Raw genomic sequence first — 21352 nt, 5'->3', positions numbered from 1 at the left:
ACCTGAACCAAAGTACAAGGGTGGCCTGAAAAGAGTTGCAAGTGACTCGATACTTTACATCAAGACTCAACCAAAACAAAACAGACTCTAGACACAACTGTACAAAGTAGGTCACAGGAGAACATGCTTCCCCCTTCAAATCATGCGCCACCCTCGACGCCATCTGTTTCATGGTAGGCTCTGACTTCATCTAGATAGTGGCTCTTCATCTAGAATGTTGGATCCCACACCGACTCTATTGTCTCTTTCCATTGCACAAAATATTTCTTCGCTTCACCCAAGTAGTTGACCTTGTGGTGAAAGATCTTGTTGAGACGCTTCTCGGCTCGTTGTGCTGTTGGGGTCCTTTGCAGAATAACAGTGTATTGTGGCACGCTACGTTTCGGATCTCCCTCATTCGCATAGAACAGTTTTAGGTTGCACACGTAAAACACCGAGTGTACCTTAAAGTCTGGAGGTAGGTCCAGCTTGTACGCTAGATTGCCCACTTTCTTGATAATGGTGAATGGTCCCTCGTATTTCTTGATCAGTCTACGGTGCCGCCCATGAAAGATGTTTGTGCAATCCGAGTAAAGCTTCACAAACACTTAGTCTCCAACACGAAACTCAGCAGGCCGATGATGCTTGTCCACCTACTTCTTCATTCTCTTAGTTGCCTTATGCAGAAACGCCTTCGCCAATTCGGTCTGCTCGTGCCAGTCTCGAACAAACTGATAGGCGAATGATGACTTTCACTTCTCCTATGCGGCTAGAGTATGCGAGGTCAGCGGTTGTTGTCCCGTAACTATCTCGAATGGGCTGTGACCTGAAAACTCACTCTTCTGAATATTGTAGCAGAATTGGGCCACGTCTAGGAGCTTCACCCAGTCTTTCTGATTGGCACTAATAAAGTGTCTGAAGTACTGCTCTAATAGTTCGTTGATGCACTCTATCTGTTCATCGGTCTGTGAGTAAAAACTTGTTGAAAATAGCAGATTAGAGCCAAGTAACCAAAATACTTCACACAAGGATTTGCCTATGAAGCAAGTATCGCGATCGCTCACAATGCTTCTTGGTACACCCCAATGCTTCATAATATGCTTGATGAATAGCTCTACAGACTTCTCTATGAGGCACTCTTTGGAAGCTGAGATAAAGATGACATATTTAGAGAAACGATTCACCACCACCAAGATGGAGCTAAAACCATCTACCTTTGACAGACTAACAATGAAGTCCATGAAAATGCTCTCTCAAGGACGTTTTGGAAAAGGTAGAGGTTCAAGGAAGCCGACAATTTTCTAGTTAGTTTTCTTGTCTTGCTGGCAAATGAGGCACGTTCACACATACTCCTCCATATTGTCTCTCATCTGCGGTCAATAGTAGCCGCGCTAAAAGAGTGCTAAGGTCTGCTCTTGACCTGCATGACCGACCCATAATGTAATATGGCACTCCTTAAGTAATTTGCGGCAAAGACTTTCCCACCGCGATACGAAGACGCATTCCCCTTTAGTCACAAGGAGGTTGTTCCGTAGCCAGAATCAACGAGTCTTTCTCGCTTGTGCTAGAGAAACAAGGTGTTGCATTTTTGTGTCCTACTGCATTCCTTCGCGGATGTGGTTCAACAACGCACCCTCCAAGTGAACTTTGAAAGGCATCATTTGTGCAGTCGTCAATTCTACCTTGTGACTCAGGGTGTCAGCAACAACATTGGTCTTTCCCACTTTATACTCTAAAGCGAAGTCAAACTCAACTAGGGACATTTGTCATTGAGCTTGCTTGGGTGTCAGCTTCTTCTGTATTTGAAAATAGCTTGTGGCTATATTGTTCATCTTGATGATGAACTGGGCACTGATGGTTATTTATAAGTGCTTATTCTAAACATTATTTTATCATTGAAATATTTTGGAAAATCACTCATCAAGTAATAATAAACCGACTTTCCACGAATATGGCGAGTACGAGACGAATCCACAGGGAACGGGATACATTCGCATTAAAATCAAAAACTTCAATTTATTAATATCACAAAGGTTTACAACTACGTTAGCATTACAATTCTAGCTAAATGACAATCTAAAAATGAAAATGAACTGAAACATGGTTGCTAAGTCTTCTCCGGATCACCAGGGGTAATTCTATCTTTTCACCACACGTGCATCTGCACTTCGCATTGTAAATACACATGTAGATCTGTCTCTAACTTATCAACCTAAAACAACGAAAATAAAGAGTAAGTAAATAATCACTAATTGATTCTAAGTTACATCTACAATTATTTCTGAACTAATTATTAAATTAAACTATAATTAAAAACCAAGAAAACAAAAACTATAATTTCTAACTAAACAAACTAATTAAATACATTCTAACTAGTCTAACTGCTGTTAATTCACTAACTACATGCTAGAAAATACTAAAAACTACGTAAAATCGAGCAACTAGCTAAATGACTGTTTTGTCCCTAAATAGTGCAAAATCAAATTCAAAGAGGTTTTCACAAATAGGACGTATGAAGGGGCAGACTAAGTATGATTCTACATATTTCTCTTTTGTTCTCTTTTTGACAGACTCAAGAGTCTGTCGGACTTTACGGAATTAAAAAACTCATCCGGAAACTCCAGATACAAGCGTTTCAAGTTTGATCAAAATTCTAGAACCGTTTGACCCGAAATCTAAAATCACAAAAAACCTAATTTTGCAGAACGCTTAAAAGGAAAACCAAATCAACTTGAAATGAGTTGACTTTTGGTTTGCAAACAGTTAACACACTAATGAATAGCATAGAATAGAAATTTTGAGAAAACTCAGAATAATGTACGTAAGGTAACGAGCGAAAATCAATGCAAAAACTGGGTTTCTACTTCAGTACACTATTCACTTGAATGAATGTGATGTTTGCACTATTGCTTAAAACACCTGTGCTTACAGTCATTTACAGTGCTAAAACTAACTAAATATCAGTACATCAATTCAATCATATTAAGGGAAGGAAACATCAAGTAACTATCTATGTTAATTAACATAACTAACAAGGAATTACTTCTAAGCAATGCTCAGGTTAGGGTTAAACTAACTATAGCTAATTTAGATTACCTAGACTACTTAGTTTCTTCTCCACTAGCTATTAAGCAACCAAAGCATGCTAGAAACAACTCACTAACAACTATTAGTCTACTATACAATGCTAATATCGGTTACTCATACAAACCAGCCTAATCAATGCGAACACACCAATTAAACATGCTTGTGAATATCATTCAGCCCATAAACCAATGCTACTATCGAATCCACGCACTACTGAACAAAAAAGACTACTAAACATTATTGCTAAAACGGCAAACACACAGCAGACAATAACCTATGTTAGAATTTGCAAAACGCTCAATCGGGTGGAAGCTTCTACTCGAATTTGGGCATTATAGCTGCAATAAGTTTTTAATACAATTCTTTCAACTAACTACAACTACTATATAGAAATTAAATCACGAATTGAATCTACTGCTAGAAATCGACAACACAACGAATTAAGACCTATATAAATCAAAACATAAAAATCGGGTAGAATCAATCTACCCGATTTATACTAATTGAAAATACCTAATAACCAAACGACATTCATATGCCTTGTATACCTCTATAGAATTAAAACAGAAACTGGACACATGGAAACAAGTTACTCTTAAACAAATCTAACAAGCTTCAGCCCTAAAACCAAAGCACTTCAGCCGGTTAGAGCACAATTGGGGAAATCGGTTCCACCAATGCTGAAAATGCAATTAACACAAAATTAACACTAAACAATGCCTAAGATCGACTTAGGTGCTGGCTTATGCACCGACTTTACACACTAAGGCTGAAACAAAACAAAAATTGCAGACAACTCAAAATAAAAACCAAAAACCACACAAAATTGGGGGTTTTATCTAAAAGAAGGGGAAAAGAAGAAGACGTACCTCAATCTGGACGTCCGGCGAATGGAGGGGTAGTGGGTGAGCGGAATTTGCCTTGAATTTGCACCAAGAGATCCCTCGTTGATGCTATCTAATGCCTCTTTGCTGCAGATTTGTTGGAAGTGGCAGAATGGAGGTACTTCAAGTGTGGCATGCTGGAAAATGGCGAAGAAGGCTGGATGGAGGTAGAGTCGGCTAGCTGTGAAGGGGTAGACAACACCCCTTCCACAGTTGGTGCCTCCACGTTGCTGCTAGCTGCAAACAAGAAGACATGGGCCATTAGTTTCAGCAAGGGGCGAAGAAGGAAATGTGTGAAGGAAGAGAAATGGGAGGAAAAAGGGGGCGGCGACTTCCATGGAGATGCTTGGAATTCCTTGCAAAACCAAGGAAGAAGGAGAAATGGGAGTGAGGGTGGCTGAGGAAGACAATATGGGAAGGAGAATCGGGATTTTAGGGCACAGAACCCACGGCAAAGACATGAGGTAGGGTTTTAAAACTTGCTTTTATAGGCAAAACCCCCTTTTTCGCTATTTCCAAATGAAAGATTAAAATAGAAAATATTGTTGGGCGCCCTTTTTGAGGGGGGTTTTAGCAATTATTTTAAAAAATCGTGAATGGGCTGGAATGAGGTTGGATTGTGGACTTTTTGATCCAGATCCAAGGTCCAGATGGGCCAATTTGATCCGTTTTGCCCAATTTCGCCCTGAGGTCCGACCCGTTTCACTAAAAATGCAATATCTCTCTCGTTTAAGTCTGATTTGAACGAAATTCAAATAGTAGCTCAATGACATCTATATGCATCTAAGTGTGGGTTCTAAACCTATAAATGATGCGTTTATACAATAAAAATGTATTATGATTATGGGTAATTTACGCATCATCAGGCACCTAGAAGATAATGTTGTCAGGTCCTGAGGCAGTGCACGATGGTCGTTATCTCACACTCGTGCACAATGTAGCATCTCTCTGCATTCTTTAGCTTTCGACTCTCGTAAGCAATCAGACGTCCTTCCTGTATGATAACTCCACCGACAACGAAATCTGAAGCATATATGTGGACTTTGGGTCTTGTGTGGTCCGACAACTACAACAATGGTTCCCTCACTAGGGCCTTCTTCAAGCCATCAAAAGCATCTTAGCAGGCTCTTGTCCAAAGCCATACCCGATTCTTCTTCAGCAAATTTGTGAGGGGCGCAACAATGAGTGTGTATCCTTCAATGAATCGATGATAATAGTTTGCCAAGCCAAGGAATGACCGCAACTCTGGCACCTTGGTCAACGAATTTCATTTCTGGATGGCTCTTATCTTTTGCCCATCCATGCGTAGCAAACCACGCCCCACGACGTGGCCAAGAAAGTAGATCTCCTTCTGCTCGAGGCAACATTTCTCTCACTTGACGTAGAGGTCATTCACCTTCAGCATCTGAAACACTGTTTGCAAGTGCTCAACATGTTCCTCGATGCTGTTGTGGTAGATCACGATGTCGCCGAGATAAACTACTACAAACTTGTCTATGTAAGGGTCGAAGATTTTGTTTATCAGTGTCATGAATATGGTCGACGCATTAGTCAACTCAAATGGCATCATTAGAAATTCGTATGCACCATAGTGAGTGACGCAAGTCGTCTTAGTTTCATCACCATCAACAATCCTCACCTACCAGTAATCCGATCACAAATATAGCTTTAAAAAGATGCGAGCACTGCCTAGCTGGTTGAACAAATTCGCTATCAGTGCCAACGAATACTTGTTCTTTATCGTGACCTTGTTCAATGCACGGTAATCTACATATAGCCTTTTGGAACCATCAAGTTTCACCTGAAAGAGCATAGGGGTGCAAAAGGGTGCTTTAGAAGGATGAATAATGCATGCCTCCAGCATCTTATCCAGCTGCTTGCGTAACTTCTTCAATTCAGTCAGCCCCATGCGATAAGAGATCATGTCAGGGGGCTTTGCTCTAGGGGTCAACTCAATCTTGTGGTCAACCTCACATCTTGGTGACAAATGCTTCGACAGTTCCGGGGGCATCACTCTTCAAAATTCAACTAACAGTGGGGCAATGGTTGGTGGCACTACTGCTTTCACGTTTCCTTCTTCAGTACACACGACAACTAGGAATGTCTGCTCTCCCCGCTTGATATATTTCTTTAATTGCATAGCTGATTGCATTAAAGACATGCCTCCAAGAGTAAGACATTGTACCGTGTGTGAAGAGTTTAGCCCCATGATCATTAATAAGTTAACCTTCAGCATCAGTATCATATTATGACTGCGAAGAAACTTCATGCCCAAAATCATCCTGAAATCGTCTAGGGATACCACTGAGAAGTGGGATTTGCCGACCCAACTCCTAATTTGGATAGCCATATCCCTTGCTTCACCAAGAATTGGCTTGGCCTCAGAGTCCACTGTCTTGATGGTCTTCTACTTTGGCTCGAGCTTCAAGAACAATCGTTCTGCCTCTTCTCGCAAGACGAAGTTATGCATGACTCGGGAGTCTACCATTGCCATAATAAACTTTTCATTCACAATGACTTCCAAATACATGAGTTCTTTGCTAACTTGTCCCATCAACAATTTTACCTACTCTTGCAGGCATGTCACCTCGTCTTTCAGTCCTCTGAACAACTCAATTGTACATAAAATCGCTTTCTCGTGTGAAGTCATATCAACGACCAGTCTGTTGACAGTCTCAGCTATCTACTCATGGCCCCGAGGTGAACCCATCTCCTTGGCTTCGGCAACTACCTTACCTTTGGTGCTACACAAGTTGTATCAGAGTGCCATGATGTCTTGTCGGTGTGTCTTTCGACACCGACTCCTGAGTTCCTTTCTCAGCTCGAGAACGGACTCTGATACCACTTATCACAGGCCTATTTTTTCAATAGGTCAATGCGGTGTGACAATCTTTTCTTATCGCCGCAAGTCTTTCGATTGCTTACTTGCCGTTGCGAAAGCTTTGATAGTTGAGAGTGCAAGAAAGAGATAAAATAAATAGAGAGAAAAATTACAATCACTCAAAAGCAATCACAACGAGGATGAACAAAAGAAAGCTCTTCGCATTTGCATTCATTCACAATTTTGCCCGTAAGCTCATTACAGTTTAGATCTATGAGCTAACCCTTTAAGGTATTGATCAATCTGAATCAAAGTACAAGAGTGACCTGAAAAAAATTACATGTGACTTGACACCTTATAGCATGACTCAACCAAAGCAAAACAAACTCTAGACACAACTATACAAAGTAAAGAGAATTGTATAAAGGAAATGACTTTTGTTTTGCTAACCACTTCATACACAAATGCCATCACAAAACCTTTTTCAAAGGATGTGTGTTTTTGGACCTTTGATAATGGATCCAATATCAAAAAATGAAATCCATTTTTGAAATCCCAAACGTGTGTATGTTTCGAGTTCAGTCCACACTTGAAACCAGACCCATGCCTATAAAAACGAATCCAAAAGTGGTTTTGCATTGGTCCGGACTGGTTATGACCCGTTCCTATCCCTATCTGTGCAGTGGAGATTGGACATCTGTGAATTGGTTATATACAATCTGACATGATCTGCCCTGATTTGGGCTTCAGTCCGTGGTCCAACTGTAACCAAGTTAAAAAAAAAAATTTGTTGGCCTCCCTTGCACTTCTTGATCGAAATCCTGTTCCAACAAAATACAACCCTTTGACACTCGATCTACACGTAAGGTGGGGAGATTCTATCCTTTTCTTGGTGGGTGTGCCACCTTTCACTTTTTATCAATCATATTGCCACTAATGCACCCTAAAATTATGGCAAAAAGGTGACTAATTATGAGAGCATAGATTTGCAGCCAGCTGAATCCAATGTAATAAAGGAGCCATGGTATCACAAATATAAATATTGTCTATTATATGCATAAAAAAATCAGTAATAAATTTAACATAGCTTTACATATTGACATAAGAATATACTATGACCTACTGCTATGATCAGTAATAACTTAAGGTCAATAAATTTTATATGCATAAAGAAATCATTAATAATTTAAGGTCAATAAATTTTATATGCATAAAGAAATCATTAATAATTTAAGGTCAATAAATTTTAATAACACTTCTTTGCATTTTATTCCCATCCAAGCCCTCTACTGCTATGATCCATATCCGTATATCTGATGGCAACAGAATTGAAGGCAGATCCATATCCAAATTTAGACATCCGACTAGGTAGGTCTCTCAACTTGTAGGGTTTTTGTGTGTTCAGGGTTTCACCTGAACCCACTCAAATTCCAAACAGTCAGGTTCAGGTAACCAACACAGATTGGGTAGAGTTCCGGCGAATAATATCTTTTTTATTTGAAAAGCAAGCTGGGGTTAGGCAGACCCCTACCAGTTACACAACGATACCATTGAGATTCGAACTTGTGACGCCCCAACACAACGTGACGTGCACTAGCTGCTCCTACCAGAAGCGGAGCCCCAGTTGGAATATCGGGTCAACCAACTTGGTGAAATTTACAAGTCCCTCTCCTAAAAAAAATGAGCTAAGCTTTTGTGAGCGTGTTTTTTTCTTTTCTTTTCTTTTCTTGCCATCCAAAATAGTTAATCCTAGAAAGAACAACTCAATTTGCATTTAGAAGCAGGAGTTGGTGACATATCAATAGGGATGTAAACAGAATGGGTTTGGGCCGATCGAACCGAACCCATTTACTCGTGTTTGATAGGAAACTTAAGAACTGATTAATAATCGTGTGCGGGTTTGATTTTGAGTTTTGCATTCAAACCCGAATCTGACAAAACCCGAAACCCTATTAAAACCTGATCTGATTAAGTGTAAATGTTGGGTTTTAAGCTTGTTGGTTCCAGATTTGGTTTTATCTAATTCCATCCAAACCCCAATTTTCAACCGAATCCAATTAAGTTAGACTTGATAATGCCTAAACATGACCTGAGTCCGACCAGTTTACATCCCTACATATCAAGTCCACAGACAAAGCTTTGCCACGGTAAAAGAGAAAGTTGGAGACAGTTTTACTCTATAGGGGTAACGCGCAGAATGCAAACTAAAAACTCAGCAATTATCTCGGTTTGTAAACCAGGATAATGTAATTTTTGATTGGCAGTAGAAAATAAAGAAAAATGCCACATTTTAAAAAATATTTAGCAACACGAAACAAGGCTCAAGATGTTGGTTGATTGGTAAACAGAAAGCCTTTTTTTGAAAAGATAAGAATAAGCCAGGAAAAAATATATGGCACAAAAGTGAAAAAATATATGACACAAAAAGTAGCAGCGCGCCAGGTAGGGGTCGAACCTACGACTTTCTGCTTAGGAAACAGACGCTCTATCCACTGAGCTACAGGCGCTTTGATGCTAAGAGTCACCATGTACATTTTATTACATCTTAGAAAAAAATAAACATTCAGCTTTGATTTGCATGGGATTTGTTGCAAGCCCCACACCTCCGAGCACTAATCGGTGGGATTCAGAGTTGAGAGACTTTTCTTCAAACGAGGGAGATTTTGTTCCTCAAAATAAATAAGAGCCCCCATTGAAAATTCGGGGTTCTGTGTTTCCTTGTTTCCTGCTCCTCTGAGAGAGAGAGAGAGAGAGAGAGAGAGAGAGAGAGAGAGAGAGAGAGAGAGAGAGAGAGAGAGAGGATGCAGATATTTGTGAAGACCCTAACGGGGAAGACGATCACTTTGGAGGTCGAAAGCAGCGATATCATCGACAACGTCAAGGCCAAGATTCAGGTTGCAACCGAATCCCGTCCTCTTCCCATATCTCTTCTCTTTTCTTCTTTTTCTCGTTCTTTCGGTTTTATGGGTATTGATGTTTTTTGGTCGTGAATTAAGGTTTTGGTTTCTAAGGGTATTTTTCTATTTTCTTTGCGATCGGAAAAGTTTTCACCAAAATCCATGTGTAGCTCTCCTTTTAAGTGAATCGGTGGTTTTTTCTTCATAAACACTTTGCATCGATTGTCTTTGTTGGGTTTTTTCCAACACGGCAGTTTTAATGAGGGTTCATCCTTTAGTTCCGATTCTAGCAGATTAGATCTTTGGTTGGTGTAGAATCAAGACTTTCTTTTAATTTTGTTTAGTTTTTAGTTTTTTTGGGTCTTTTAGTTGTGCTCTCTCTCTCTCTCTCTCTCTCTCTCTCTGTTTTGATTTTCTTGTATTGGTCTTCTGGGCGATCGCCTAAATAGCGAATGTGGACATTATTACTGTTGCAGGATAAGGAGGGCATTCCCCCGGATCAGCAGAGGCTAATATTTGCTGGGAAGCAGTTGGAAGATGGAAGGACCCTTGCTGATTACAACATCCAGAAGGAGTCCACCCTTCACTTGGTTTTGAGGCTTAGGGGTGGGACCATGATCAAGGTGAAGACGCTTACCGGCAAGGAAATCGAGATCGATATTGAACCGACTGATACTATCGACAGGATCAAGGAACGTATTGAAGAGAAGGAAGGGATCCCACCAGTGCAGCAGAGGTATAGTCTCTGTGGTTTTTTTTAGGACTTAGATGTATTTGATCATCTACTTTGCAGTAAATAAGTTCTTTTCTTTGTTGAGCAATCCAACATTGAGATTTAGTTTTTAGTCCCCTTCCTGATTTGTCATCCTATTACTTGATTTTACATTACTTATTTTATGTGGACTTTGAAGTGCTCTACTTAATCTTTAATTGATCTGCTAGAATATGCATATCTTGAATTGTTAGTGCTCCTGCAGTTATCTGTTTGGTGTTTTTTTTCCTAATGGGCATTTCATATTTTTATTTATTTTCATGGTCACCATCATTTACGTTATTACTTTTATCATTCCCTTTTCTATGTTCAAGCACAGCCAGAGGCGGAGCTGGGGGGTGGTGGTGGCCTCCCGAAACAGTTAATTTTTTTTTTTAAAAGCCCAGTCCTAGCCCAGCCCTGATTCCATATGAAATAGATTTTTATCCATTTTTTTAGCCCAGTCCAGGATCCTAGCCCAGCCCTGACTGCAGCAAATAGTTTGATTTGTCCATATGAAATAGATTTTTATTAATAATTGTAGCCATTTTTTATTTTATCTCAAAAAAAAAAATCGGGGGCACTGCCCCCGAACCCCCGACTATCACACCAAGTTTTTTTTTCTGTTACACCCCTGTTTGCGCCCCCCTCACATGCATCCTAGCTACGCCACTGAGCACAGCGATAGCCCCCAGCAAGATTCGAACCCAGGACACCTTGGCTACTGCAGTGCAACCTTTTCCTAGTCTAGTTATCGCTGTAATCAGCTGGTATCTATACATTTGATGACCCAGGAATCTTGGATTATTGTTCACTGAATTTTCAGTTACAGGAGCAACAATTATGTTAAAATGTCAATCTTACTTTCCCTTTGTATGCTTGTCTTTAGTATAAGCTCTTTCTTTAATTTGAATTATATTAAACATTTTTTCAACAAAGAGGTTGTCCTAATTTTTGGAACATCCACGTGCTTGTTTTCGATAGTGCCTTAAGAGAAAAGAGAAGAATGTTACCTTGCTATTTTTATGTTAGAAATGTGGGATACTTCCTTTTTTTTATTCCCATGGGTATCGCCCCTCTGTGCAAGCCGACATAGGCCCCGAGGATGGGGGTCCTAGCCTCAGAGTTTTACGCTGCCAGCACGAGGACTGTAGGTATGGCAGGCTGAGCCAGTCCAACCAGTCTTTCTGCTGGGTGCGGTTTCTTTGGGTTATAAATAGAAAAAAAAATCGAATAAATGTGGGACACTTCCTTTGTTTAAATGACTGTTTAATGTGAACTGTTTATCTGATATTATCGGTCGAGTTCTGTTAACTGTAAGTTTGGATGCTTGTTTATAAACTAATAATATTTGTTTTTATTTACTTTTGAATTCCTTTTCATTTTTTTCCTGTAATGTTATTGTAGATAGCTGATCTGGTTAGCAAGTTTTGGTGCAATTTACATTGTTTTCCCACTCCTATTTTTCTAAATTGTTGTTGTATCTTTGCAAAATAGGATGCAGTAGATATTGAGTTGCTTGTGCAAGAATCATCTTATTTGTTTCCTAAACTTGCTGGTACCATAGTGAACTGTATCTCAGCTGGTTCTCACAATTATATAATAAAATCTTAAGGATAAATCTCTCTAATCTTGTAGTGGATTTCTCTGGCATTTCTAATATGTTTTGATGAAGACTTGGTAGACCAAGTATGAGATGACCTTGGAAGTTTTGTTGTGCCTCTTGAAGATTGATTGAATGGTGCAATTTTCACAAACTCTTCAATCTTCCTTAGCTTGGAGGCATGTCACAAATTTTCGATGTGATTGCTGTGGTTTATTTAGCGCTCAACATGCTTTAGTTTTCATCATATTGCTGTATGGGTAGAGAATTGTAATGCCAGAGATTCCTCTGACATTACCTCAAAGAGTAAACCTTGTTAACCAGTGTGTTATTTGCATTTGCTTCGAAACATATTGTTCATTTTAGTGATCATAGTTGCTATTGCAGTGTAAGAAGTCCACAAATAGTGGATTTTTTCTCCATTGAACATGCAACTTTGTTTCTCTTGCAGTGTAAGAAGTCCACAAATAGTGGATTTTTTCTCCATTGAACATGCATCTTTGTTTCTCTAGCAGTGTTAAAACTAACTGCTGCATGCACAGGCTGATCTATGCTGGCAAACAACTGGCTGATGACAAAACGGCTCGTGAATATAACATTGAGGGTGGTTCGGTTCTTCATCTTGTGCTTGCTCTTCGTGGTGGTCACGAGTGAAGATGCCATTCTTCTATTCAGACAAAACAATTAAATGTAGCAAATCTGTACTATCTTTGCATGCTTTTGGTGATTTGCCTTTATATAGATAAACATATGATTTATTAAACCTTCAAGTTACAGGCAAATGAATCCGAGGGTGTTGCCTGATGAAAGTTTGATTCTGCTGTTTCCTAAATTGACGGATTGATTGCTGATTTCTACTTTATTTTCAAATTGAAGATGTTTGTTCAGTACCTTGACTATACTGCTTAATTGTCAACATGGCCATCTTCTCTGTGTTCCCCTGCCACAAAATCATCTTCACTGAGATTTTGAACTTACAGAACAATTTTTTTTTATCTTTTGTCTGGGTCAATTGAAACTACCCCCAATCAACGGCTGCACTTTGGTAGTTCTTTGGTTGGTAAAACCCTTGAGGTCCTCCTTACTCACCGAGGAATACACCCAGCTTTGATGTTGCACGAAGGGATGCCCTCCATAGGGCTCAATCCCGTGGACATGCCATGTCAAGTGACAAACCAAGGTCTACCCTAGCTAGGAAGGCAGAACCCTTGTCATCCATGATAAATTTTATATATAAATTCTTGTGCTTTAAAAGACATTTTTTTGTTTATTTAAATTTTGAATTTTTAAATATAATATTTTACTGATATTTTTGAAAAAACAATTTTTGTCACCTATAACAAAATTTTCTCTTGCCAATCCTGAACAATAGTGGCAAAAGTCTAAATGACAATTGAATAATCAGCAATTTTCTGTGAGTTCAAATTTTTCATATTTCTTGTGTTTTTATTGGCAAAGAATTAGCAAAAATAAATAAATTTAAAGTATTTGAAAATATAAGTAGAAAATAATAAAAATTAAATATATATTAGAAAACAATGAGCATTTTACTTTAAATGTTGATAAAACCACAAATGTTATGATAATTTTGTGATTTTTTTCATTTAAATCATGTATTTCCAAAATATAGAGATATTTGTATACTTAAGATGGGTGAAAATATCATGATATTGTTTCTATGGCTCAACCTTGAGAGTTGTAACCATCTCTACGTATGGTAAGGTGCTTGGGATTTCTCATGAGGTTGAGGGGAGAATAGGCTTGCCTACATGGATGAAATCTGTTATTGACAAATTAGAATTTAGATTCTGTGTTTCATGTAAACTTGCCTGTGGTACAAGATTCCAACAAATGGTTTCTTTCAGTGGTCATGCAAGGCCTAAAGGGTGTCTTCTGAGTTTTGATGAACCCACTTACGTAGAAAAGAGTAGAGCATTGTTTTGTACCTGTGCTTCCCAATGCACAGCTTATCTGGCAATGCCCTACCCCGCTCTTCTGATGATTGCTCTCTCTTCCCTTACCTGTCCGCTACCCCTTCAACTTCTCGGGGGGGTTGGTGGGTTTGCCTGTCACCAATGGGCTCTTGAATGCTCCATTGATCAGGCTTTCTCCTCTTTGGGGGGGCGAGATTCCCTTAGAGCTTCTTGCTCTCTTACCGACCTTTGTGCAATCAAGAAGCTGACGTTTTCTCTAGTGTCATCTTCTCCTGGTCTTCACCGATCCTTCATGAGGCTTAGGGCTCCCTGCACGTTCCAACCATGAAGTTTACCTTCTGAAACACTAAGAGCTTAAACTTCCCCAATAAACAGACCATCTCAATTTGATCTGACAAATGGAGTTGGATCCCAATAAACAGGCATAGGGTTCCCTTGACCACGTTCGATGGTCTGTGGGGACTTTTAACTGTGTTCTCTATCAGCATGACTACAATAAAAATGATGAACTTTTGTTTAGTGCTATTGCGGATTCTGAAGGTTCCTCTTCGAGTCACTTGTCGCCTTGCCCACGGGTAGGGACCCGTTCACATGGTCGAATAAGCCCCTTGTGTCTCCCTCCTTCCTTGATTGTTGTCAAGATGTCTCTGGTTTTGTTCCCCCTCAAACGTTTTCTGATCACAATCCGCTTTTGGTGTGCTGGTTTTCAGTAGTCTAGGAGGTATCCGTTTGAATGTTGGTGGTTGCGAGATGGCTCCTTGGACTTCACCCATTCAAGCCTTTATAAGGGTTGGATTTACCTTATCTCATAAACTCAGCCTTCTAAAAAGAAATATACTCTCTTGTTGCAAGTAGTGGCTTCATGGGAGCTTCTGTCCCCTATGTAAATGTTAATATTAACTAATAAAATGTAGTTTAATCAGGGGTTACCATGTACTTTCCCGAAATACCCAAAACGGCGTTCTTTGGAAGTGTTAAAATGGGAAGCACACTCCTAGTCTCCTAATAATGGTGGATCATTATACCCTTAACAGTATATTTTTTATAAAAAAAAAAATAAAAGAACCAGTAGTGAAATACCCTTTTTTAAAGTGTATAATGGTCATTATGCAACTATAAAAGGGCCCAAATCTCTCTCTCTCTCTCGACCTCCGACGACCAATGAACTTTGGGCACTTTCAGTGACCTCCGGTGACTTTCAGCAGGCTTCCGCGACCTCCGATGGTGATGGGTGTGTTCAGTTCTCTCGCTTTTTCTCTTGCTATCTCTCTCTCTCACTCTTTATTGCTCTCTTGCTATCTCTGTCTCTCACTCTTCCTCTTCCTGTCTCTTCCTCTCCCTCGCTATTTCTATCTCGGTCTCTCTTGCTATTTTTGTCTCTCACTCTTCCTCTTTCTGTCTGTCTCTTGCTATCTCCCTGTCTCCCACTCTTTCTCCGTCTATCACTGTCTCTGTCTCTCTCCCTCCCTCTGTAATTGTTTCCTGTCTCTCTTTTATCTTTTTTTCTTTTTCCTTCTTTTTGGGGCTCCTTGGCATGTCTTGGGCTTGTTGGGCTATCCGGTAGGTTCAATGTTGGTTGAACCTGTTTTTCGTAATGTTGATGGTTATAGTTCGACTCTCCCTCCCTCTGTCTCTCCCTCTCCCTCTTTCTTCGTCTCCCTCTCTCTCTAAACTTCTCTCTCTTTCTCCCCGTCTCTCACTCTCTCTGTCTCTTTCTCTCACTCTGACTCTCCTCTCCCTCTCTCTGTCAGTCTCCTTTTTTGGTTTTGAATATTGTTACTGTTGTATTTGTATAAGTGAAGATCATGCTTAGATATTTTGTTTGAGTAACCGAATGTTGTGTGCATCCTTCACCAAGCATTTCCACTTTTCATAAATCTTATTTGTTTACCGTGGTGTGCTCTAGTTATCTCCCTATGATGGTTTGTTTGTATCACTACCGAAGCCTTTTTATGATGATTTCTACACTTTTTTTGCTCAGGTTTTTTGCTCACTGCTGCAATAAGCTTTACTTTCTTTCTTTATGAAATTCTACATGCTTACTGTCCTGAATATTGTAATGAATTTAAACCATTCTTGATCAGATTTCGCTAACTTTTTGCTCCTTGTATGATGTCCTTAGTCCTTACCTAGCGTTGCATGTTATTTTCTTTTTCCTGTTGTATTATTCTCAAGATTTGGTGACTACATGCCTAAATTGATGGTTCTATAGTCTATAGAATCTATTCTCTATATTCTACACTTCTATTTTAGAAAATCTTGGTAATAGTATAGGATATTTTCAGTATGTTGAAGATATATGTGCTAAAGGTGTTAATTGGTGTGTGCTTTTTGGCTTTTTACTTGTAGAAGTAAGAAAATTAAAAAATTATTTGTTTATGTCACTAACATTCCATGAATACAATGTAAATTGGGAATCGAATAATCAATGCATATATGTTCAACGAGAACTTTTTTTATAGTTGCAATTTGCAAATGTGATTAGTTTATAGATTTATGGTTGCTTCTTCACACAAACACACACACACACACACACACACATATATATATATATTAGTTTATAGTATACTTTATAGATTTGTGGTTTGCTTTGTGTGTGGTCATTGTTTGCTTTTAATTTGTCCAAATGAACCATTCACCATCATTTGGATTTCATCACTGGTTATCTTATATAGTTTGCAACTTTGCTTGTGTTGGTTTTTCTTTTGTGTGGAATTGCCATGGTCAATGCCCACAAAGACATTTACCATCTTGTTGTGCTCATGTTATATGGTTTCACTTCTATCTACATCTTAATTCTTGACAAACTTTAGTTTAGACTGATGCATGCACTTTTGTGATGCAAGCATATTTGTTTTTTTTTTGCTTTACTAATGACTTTTACAAAGTTACATTGACAAGGACGATTCTCTTTGCAATTTAGATCATGAATCTACTAGTGGTATTGACAATGACAAAAATGATAAGGGAGCCTTATTGTCCATATGAGTTAGGGGAAGGAGATAAGATTGTTTGAATGAAAAAGATGAAGAAGAATATGATATAGATGGGTACTATGAAGATGACCCAGAACCACCTAACATGTATAAAACAACAATGTTATGACAATATGTATAGAAACAAAAGAAAATGAGTAAGGCAAGTAAGGTGAAACTTATATTTTTATATTTAGACATTGCAAAACTATTTATTATGGGTTATATACTCAAGTTTTTGCACCTCTCATGCGAGTTTCAAAAGGAAAGAATGTTGGGATTGTCTTTTGTCCTATAGTTGCAAAATATAAAGAGTTGACAAAAAAAATTAAGAGGCAAGTTCAATGAGTGAAAGCTTCATCAGGCATATTTCAGTTGAAAAGATTAAGAATAGATAAATTGAGGCCTATGACTCATTCTATATCTTCTCTTGCCATTAGTGAAAGCATTATTGATATTTGTGATACCTTTAAAAGGGTCAAAAGAGATAATGTAGATCATAAAGTTATTAGATTTTTGTAAACAAATGACATACTTTTTAATGTGCTTTGATCACCATATTGAGAATAGATGATATCAATAGATAGTAAAGTACATAGATATAAGCCCTCATCATATGAAAAAACCCGAACAACGTTGCTTGACAATGAAGAGTGTATTTACTGATAGTTAAGTGAATTTCGAGAAAAGTTTAAGGAGTTTGAAATTTCTATTGTTTTTTATGGTCAGACATATAAAAAATGAACACCTGATAAATATATTTGCATCAAATTGATTTGAGTTGATGTTCTTATATGCAAGTGACATTTCTGATATGCAATAGGCAACTACAAATATTGACAAGTTTTTTAATACTGGATTTAAAATAGTGGGGTCTTCTAATATAGTGCAAGTGATTACAGATAATGCAAAAAATTGCATGGTGAAGAATTGAGGCAAATATACAAGTATATTTTCTAGTCATTTTATGTTGTGCACACCCTAAATTTGATCTTCAAAAAATTGACATGTGAGTTTTATTGGTTAATTTATAGAGTAAAAAAGTTGTGAAGTATATCATAAATCATTCAAAAGCATTAGCAATCTTTAAAAGCAATGAAAAATTGAAGCTAATAAGATTGCAAAGACAAGGTTTGCTTCAAATTACACAACTCGGAAGTGCTTGCTTGATGTGCGAAAGAGCTTGAGGCTTATTGTCATATCAGATAGATGTAGTGAGTGAAAATAATCATGCATTGATGAGACTATGAAAATAAGGGCTATTATGACAGAAAAAATTGTTCTTGATAAAAAAATATTGAGATTTTGTTCATTTAACATTATTGATCATAAAACTCATCTATAAAATGATCAAATTTTGTGATCAAGAAAGCCCTATAATTGGTAAAGTTTATGAAGGCATGGACAATATGTTGAGGGAGATAAAAAACAATCTAAAATGGACAACTAGATTTGTATGAAAAGATTCATATGATTGTCTCAAATAGATGAGATAGAATAAACGTGCCCCTCCATAGTTTAGCCCATATGCTTAGTCTGAAATATTATGAGTCAGAGTATCTCAAGATCCCAACACCATGAGGGGTCAAACGAGTTTCTCCTAATAAAGATTTTATTTTATCTATTTGATAAAATTTAAAATTTAAAGTTTAATGATTTAATTATTTTATTTTTTCATTTACATTTTCTTGTTATAGCTAAACAATCATTTTCTTTTCTCCATAAAAAGAAAATGATATTTTAGATGGTGCAATGCTCACGCTTGATATCATATATGGTGGAAATCAATAACTCTCTTCACTTTAGAGGTCATAACTTGTGGCATTTACATCGAGAAGTAGAAGATTTAGTCGAAATTCTGCAAGAATGGATGCATTGAATCCTACAATGTTGATCTTTAATTGGTGGCATTTTTGTGGTGGTGATACGCTCGAGTTGAAAGCATTAACTATTAAGGTTTTATCTCAACCAATCAGCACATCTTCTCCCAAAATAGTGTGGGGCACCTATAACTATATTCATAATGTTAACAAAATAAACTCAATGAAGATTGTGTTGATACCTTGGTGTATATCCATTCAAATCTTTGATTGAATGACATGTATAATTAAAGTATTTTATACTTTTGTTTTAATATCTTATAAAATATTTATCTATTATTGATTAGTTAGCATTTATATTTTGTATTCTTGTTATAAAAATGGTGCAACAATCGCTACAAAAAAGGACCTAGTTGAAAATGAGATATCAATCCAGAAATTTCTATTGTAGAAGAAAATACGTTGAAATTAGAGGGCATGCACTAGATAGACTTGAATGATAGTGTAAAAAAATCAAGCACTATTTCCAAAACAAACAATGCACAATCAAAAGCTCTATTGCCTCCGATAATCACACGTAGAAATGAGGTTGAAGAGGATTCCGATCAATCAAATAACGCTAGGTATAGCAGAACTAGTAATATACAAGAGCAATTGTCAGTTCCCCAGAGCTAGATTGATCATTTCTTTAGCAATAGACCTAGGTGAGGTATGCATTATGTATCTTGTGTTTTTTTTATTTGTTCACTTTCTTCGCTATATGTATTTTTATATTTTAAATTAAGATTTTTTAACATTTTAAGTTTTTAACGTGTTCATTAGAGGAAATGAAAGAAGTGAAAGGAATGGAGCGCATGCAACACGTGGAGAGGTAGGAAGTTTCCCCAGATCTATTGCTGACCTGAAGGAGAAGAGAAAGATGATAAATTATTTATTATTGACTATGAAATGAACTCTTGAATCTTGATTATTTATTTTAATTATATAGCTAGAGTAGTCCAACTTGAAAGCTCTTATGTTGATTTGGCCGTTTGGTGGTGACTTTTTTGTCATAGACTTGCAATATTTTGTTGGTTTGATTTTGGTGTTTTGAAGTTTGCATGTTGAAGTAAAGTAGTGAATTATGTTAATTTTAAAGTTTATACTTTAAACTTTGAAATGCTTGAAATTAAATTATGGTTTTTAGTGCTTAAATGCATAATTTGTTTTGAGCATTTAAAAATTTAACCATATCTCCATGTAATCTTTTAATTTATTGATTTTTCTATCTTGTAGATATCATAATTTCAAATAACAAGTTATTTGATTCATTTCTTACACTTCTTAATCAAATTTATTAGTTTTCTTGATGTATTATTGATTAAATGTTTATATGATTTTGTTAAATGGTTGCAACAAGAATATGAATTATGAATTTTTCTTGATGTATTATTTATTAAATGCTTGCAACAAGAATATGAATTATGACTTTTTCTTGATGTATTATTTATTAAATGCTTGCAACAAGATGCATTTGTTAAATAATTGCAATAGAAATATGAATTATGAATTTTCTTGCTATATTATTTATTAAATGCTTGCAACATGATGCATTTGTTAAATGGTTACAACAGGAATATGAATTGTGATTTTTTTTTTATGTATTATTTATTAAATGCTTGCAACAAGATGCATTTGTTAACTCCGCCTGTGTAGTTATACATTGCCGGTCCCAAGCCCGGATAAAGGAGGAGGGTTGCGGTAGGCCTGTGACAGCCAACATAAAAACTTTGTCATATCCTATGAAAATGAACCAATATGAGAATTTCGTTGGGGCGTTCCCTACTGAGCGACGCGCTGTACTCTCTAGGCCCGGAGGCAGTGATAAATGTGCAAGGGTTGCTAGGTCGTCGCCCAGAAGCGACGCGTCACACCGGCGCCCGGGTGTGGTGTCAAATAGGCAAGGGTTCCCTCACTTTGTTGGACGGGTGGGGGTAAAGAAGTTAGTCCAAGACCATAAAATTAGGTTAGCCACTTGGAACATAGGGTCTTTAAATGGTAAGTTGGTAGAGTTAGTAGATGTTATGTGTAGGAGAAAGATTGATATTTTATGTCTTCAAGAGACCAAATGGGTAGGTGAGAAAGCTAAAGTGATAGAACCTTGGGGATATAAGATTTGGTATACAGGAATAAATAGGAATAGGAATGGAGTAGGGATTGTTATGAGTCGTCAGTTTATAGATAATGTAGTTGAGGTCCGTAGGAAGGGTGATAGAATTTTACTTATTAAATTAGTATTAGGTACGGATATTATTAATATTATTAGTGTTTATGCACCTCAAGTAGGTTTAGATGATTCCATTAAGCATCAATTTTGGGAAGATTTAGATGGAGTAGTACAAGAGACATCTTATGGAGAAAAGCTTTTCATCGGCGGTGACCTTAATGGACATGTAGGCATTAGTAGGGATGTATTTGAGAATATCCATGGAGGCTATGGTATAGGAGAAAGAAATGAAAGTGGAGAAAGGATTTTAGATTTTTGTTTGTCCTATGATATGATCTTAGCAAACACCTGGTTTAGGAAGAGGGAGTCTCACCTAGTAACATTTAAAAGTGGGG

The 21352-nt window shown here is 37.6% G+C and overlaps 1 protein-coding gene and 1 non-coding gene across 2 annotated transcripts; one reads left to right on the top strand and one right to left on the bottom strand.

Annotated features, from left to right (window-relative positions):
* Positions 1–9205: 9205 nt before the first annotated feature.
* TRNAR-CCU (transfer RNA arginine (anticodon CCU)) lies at positions 9206–9278 on the bottom strand. Its single transcript has one exon. It is a non-coding gene; the product is annotated as a tRNA-Arg (tRNA).
* A 207-nt stretch (positions 9279–9485) lies between these two features.
* Positions 9486–12804, top strand: LOC149834477 (ubiquitin-NEDD8-like protein RUB1). The gene is made up of 3 exons (XM_090011435.1): positions 9486–9665; positions 10145–10404; positions 12565–12804. Exons 1-3 carry the CDS (start codon positions 9573–9575, stop codon positions 12674–12676), a joined length of 465 nt encoding a protein of 154 aa, XP_089867561.1. The 5' UTR covers positions 9486–9572; the 3' UTR covers positions 12677–12804.
* Positions 12805–21352: the final 8548 nt, after the last annotated feature.

The sequence above is a fragment of the Nuphar pumila genome, chromosome 6 (genome assembly GCF_984573655.1).
Source record: "Nuphar pumila chromosome 6, dmNupPumi1.hap1.1, whole genome shotgun sequence".
In the NCBI taxonomy this organism is placed as follows: domain Eukaryota; kingdom Viridiplantae; phylum Streptophyta; class Magnoliopsida; order Nymphaeales; family Nymphaeaceae; genus Nuphar; species Nuphar pumila.
This window is presented reverse-complemented; position numbering and strand designations above follow the sequence as displayed.

What these genes read in the sequence shown, in the direction of transcription:
- LOC149834477 (XM_090011435.1), top strand. Translation starts at nt 9,573, where the DNA reads ATGCAGATATTTGTGAAGACCCTAACGGGGAAGACGATCACTTTGGAG. An exon ending in ACGTCAAGGCCAAGATTCAG is followed by an intron (nt 9,666 to 10,144) that starts GTTGCAACCGAA and finishes TTACTGTTGCAG; the next exon opens with GATAAGGAGGGCATTCCCCC. An exon ending in ATCCCACCAGTGCAGCAGAG is followed by an intron (nt 10,405 to 12,564) that starts GTATAGTCTCTG and finishes CTGCATGCACAG; the next exon opens with GCTGATCTATGCTGGCAAAC.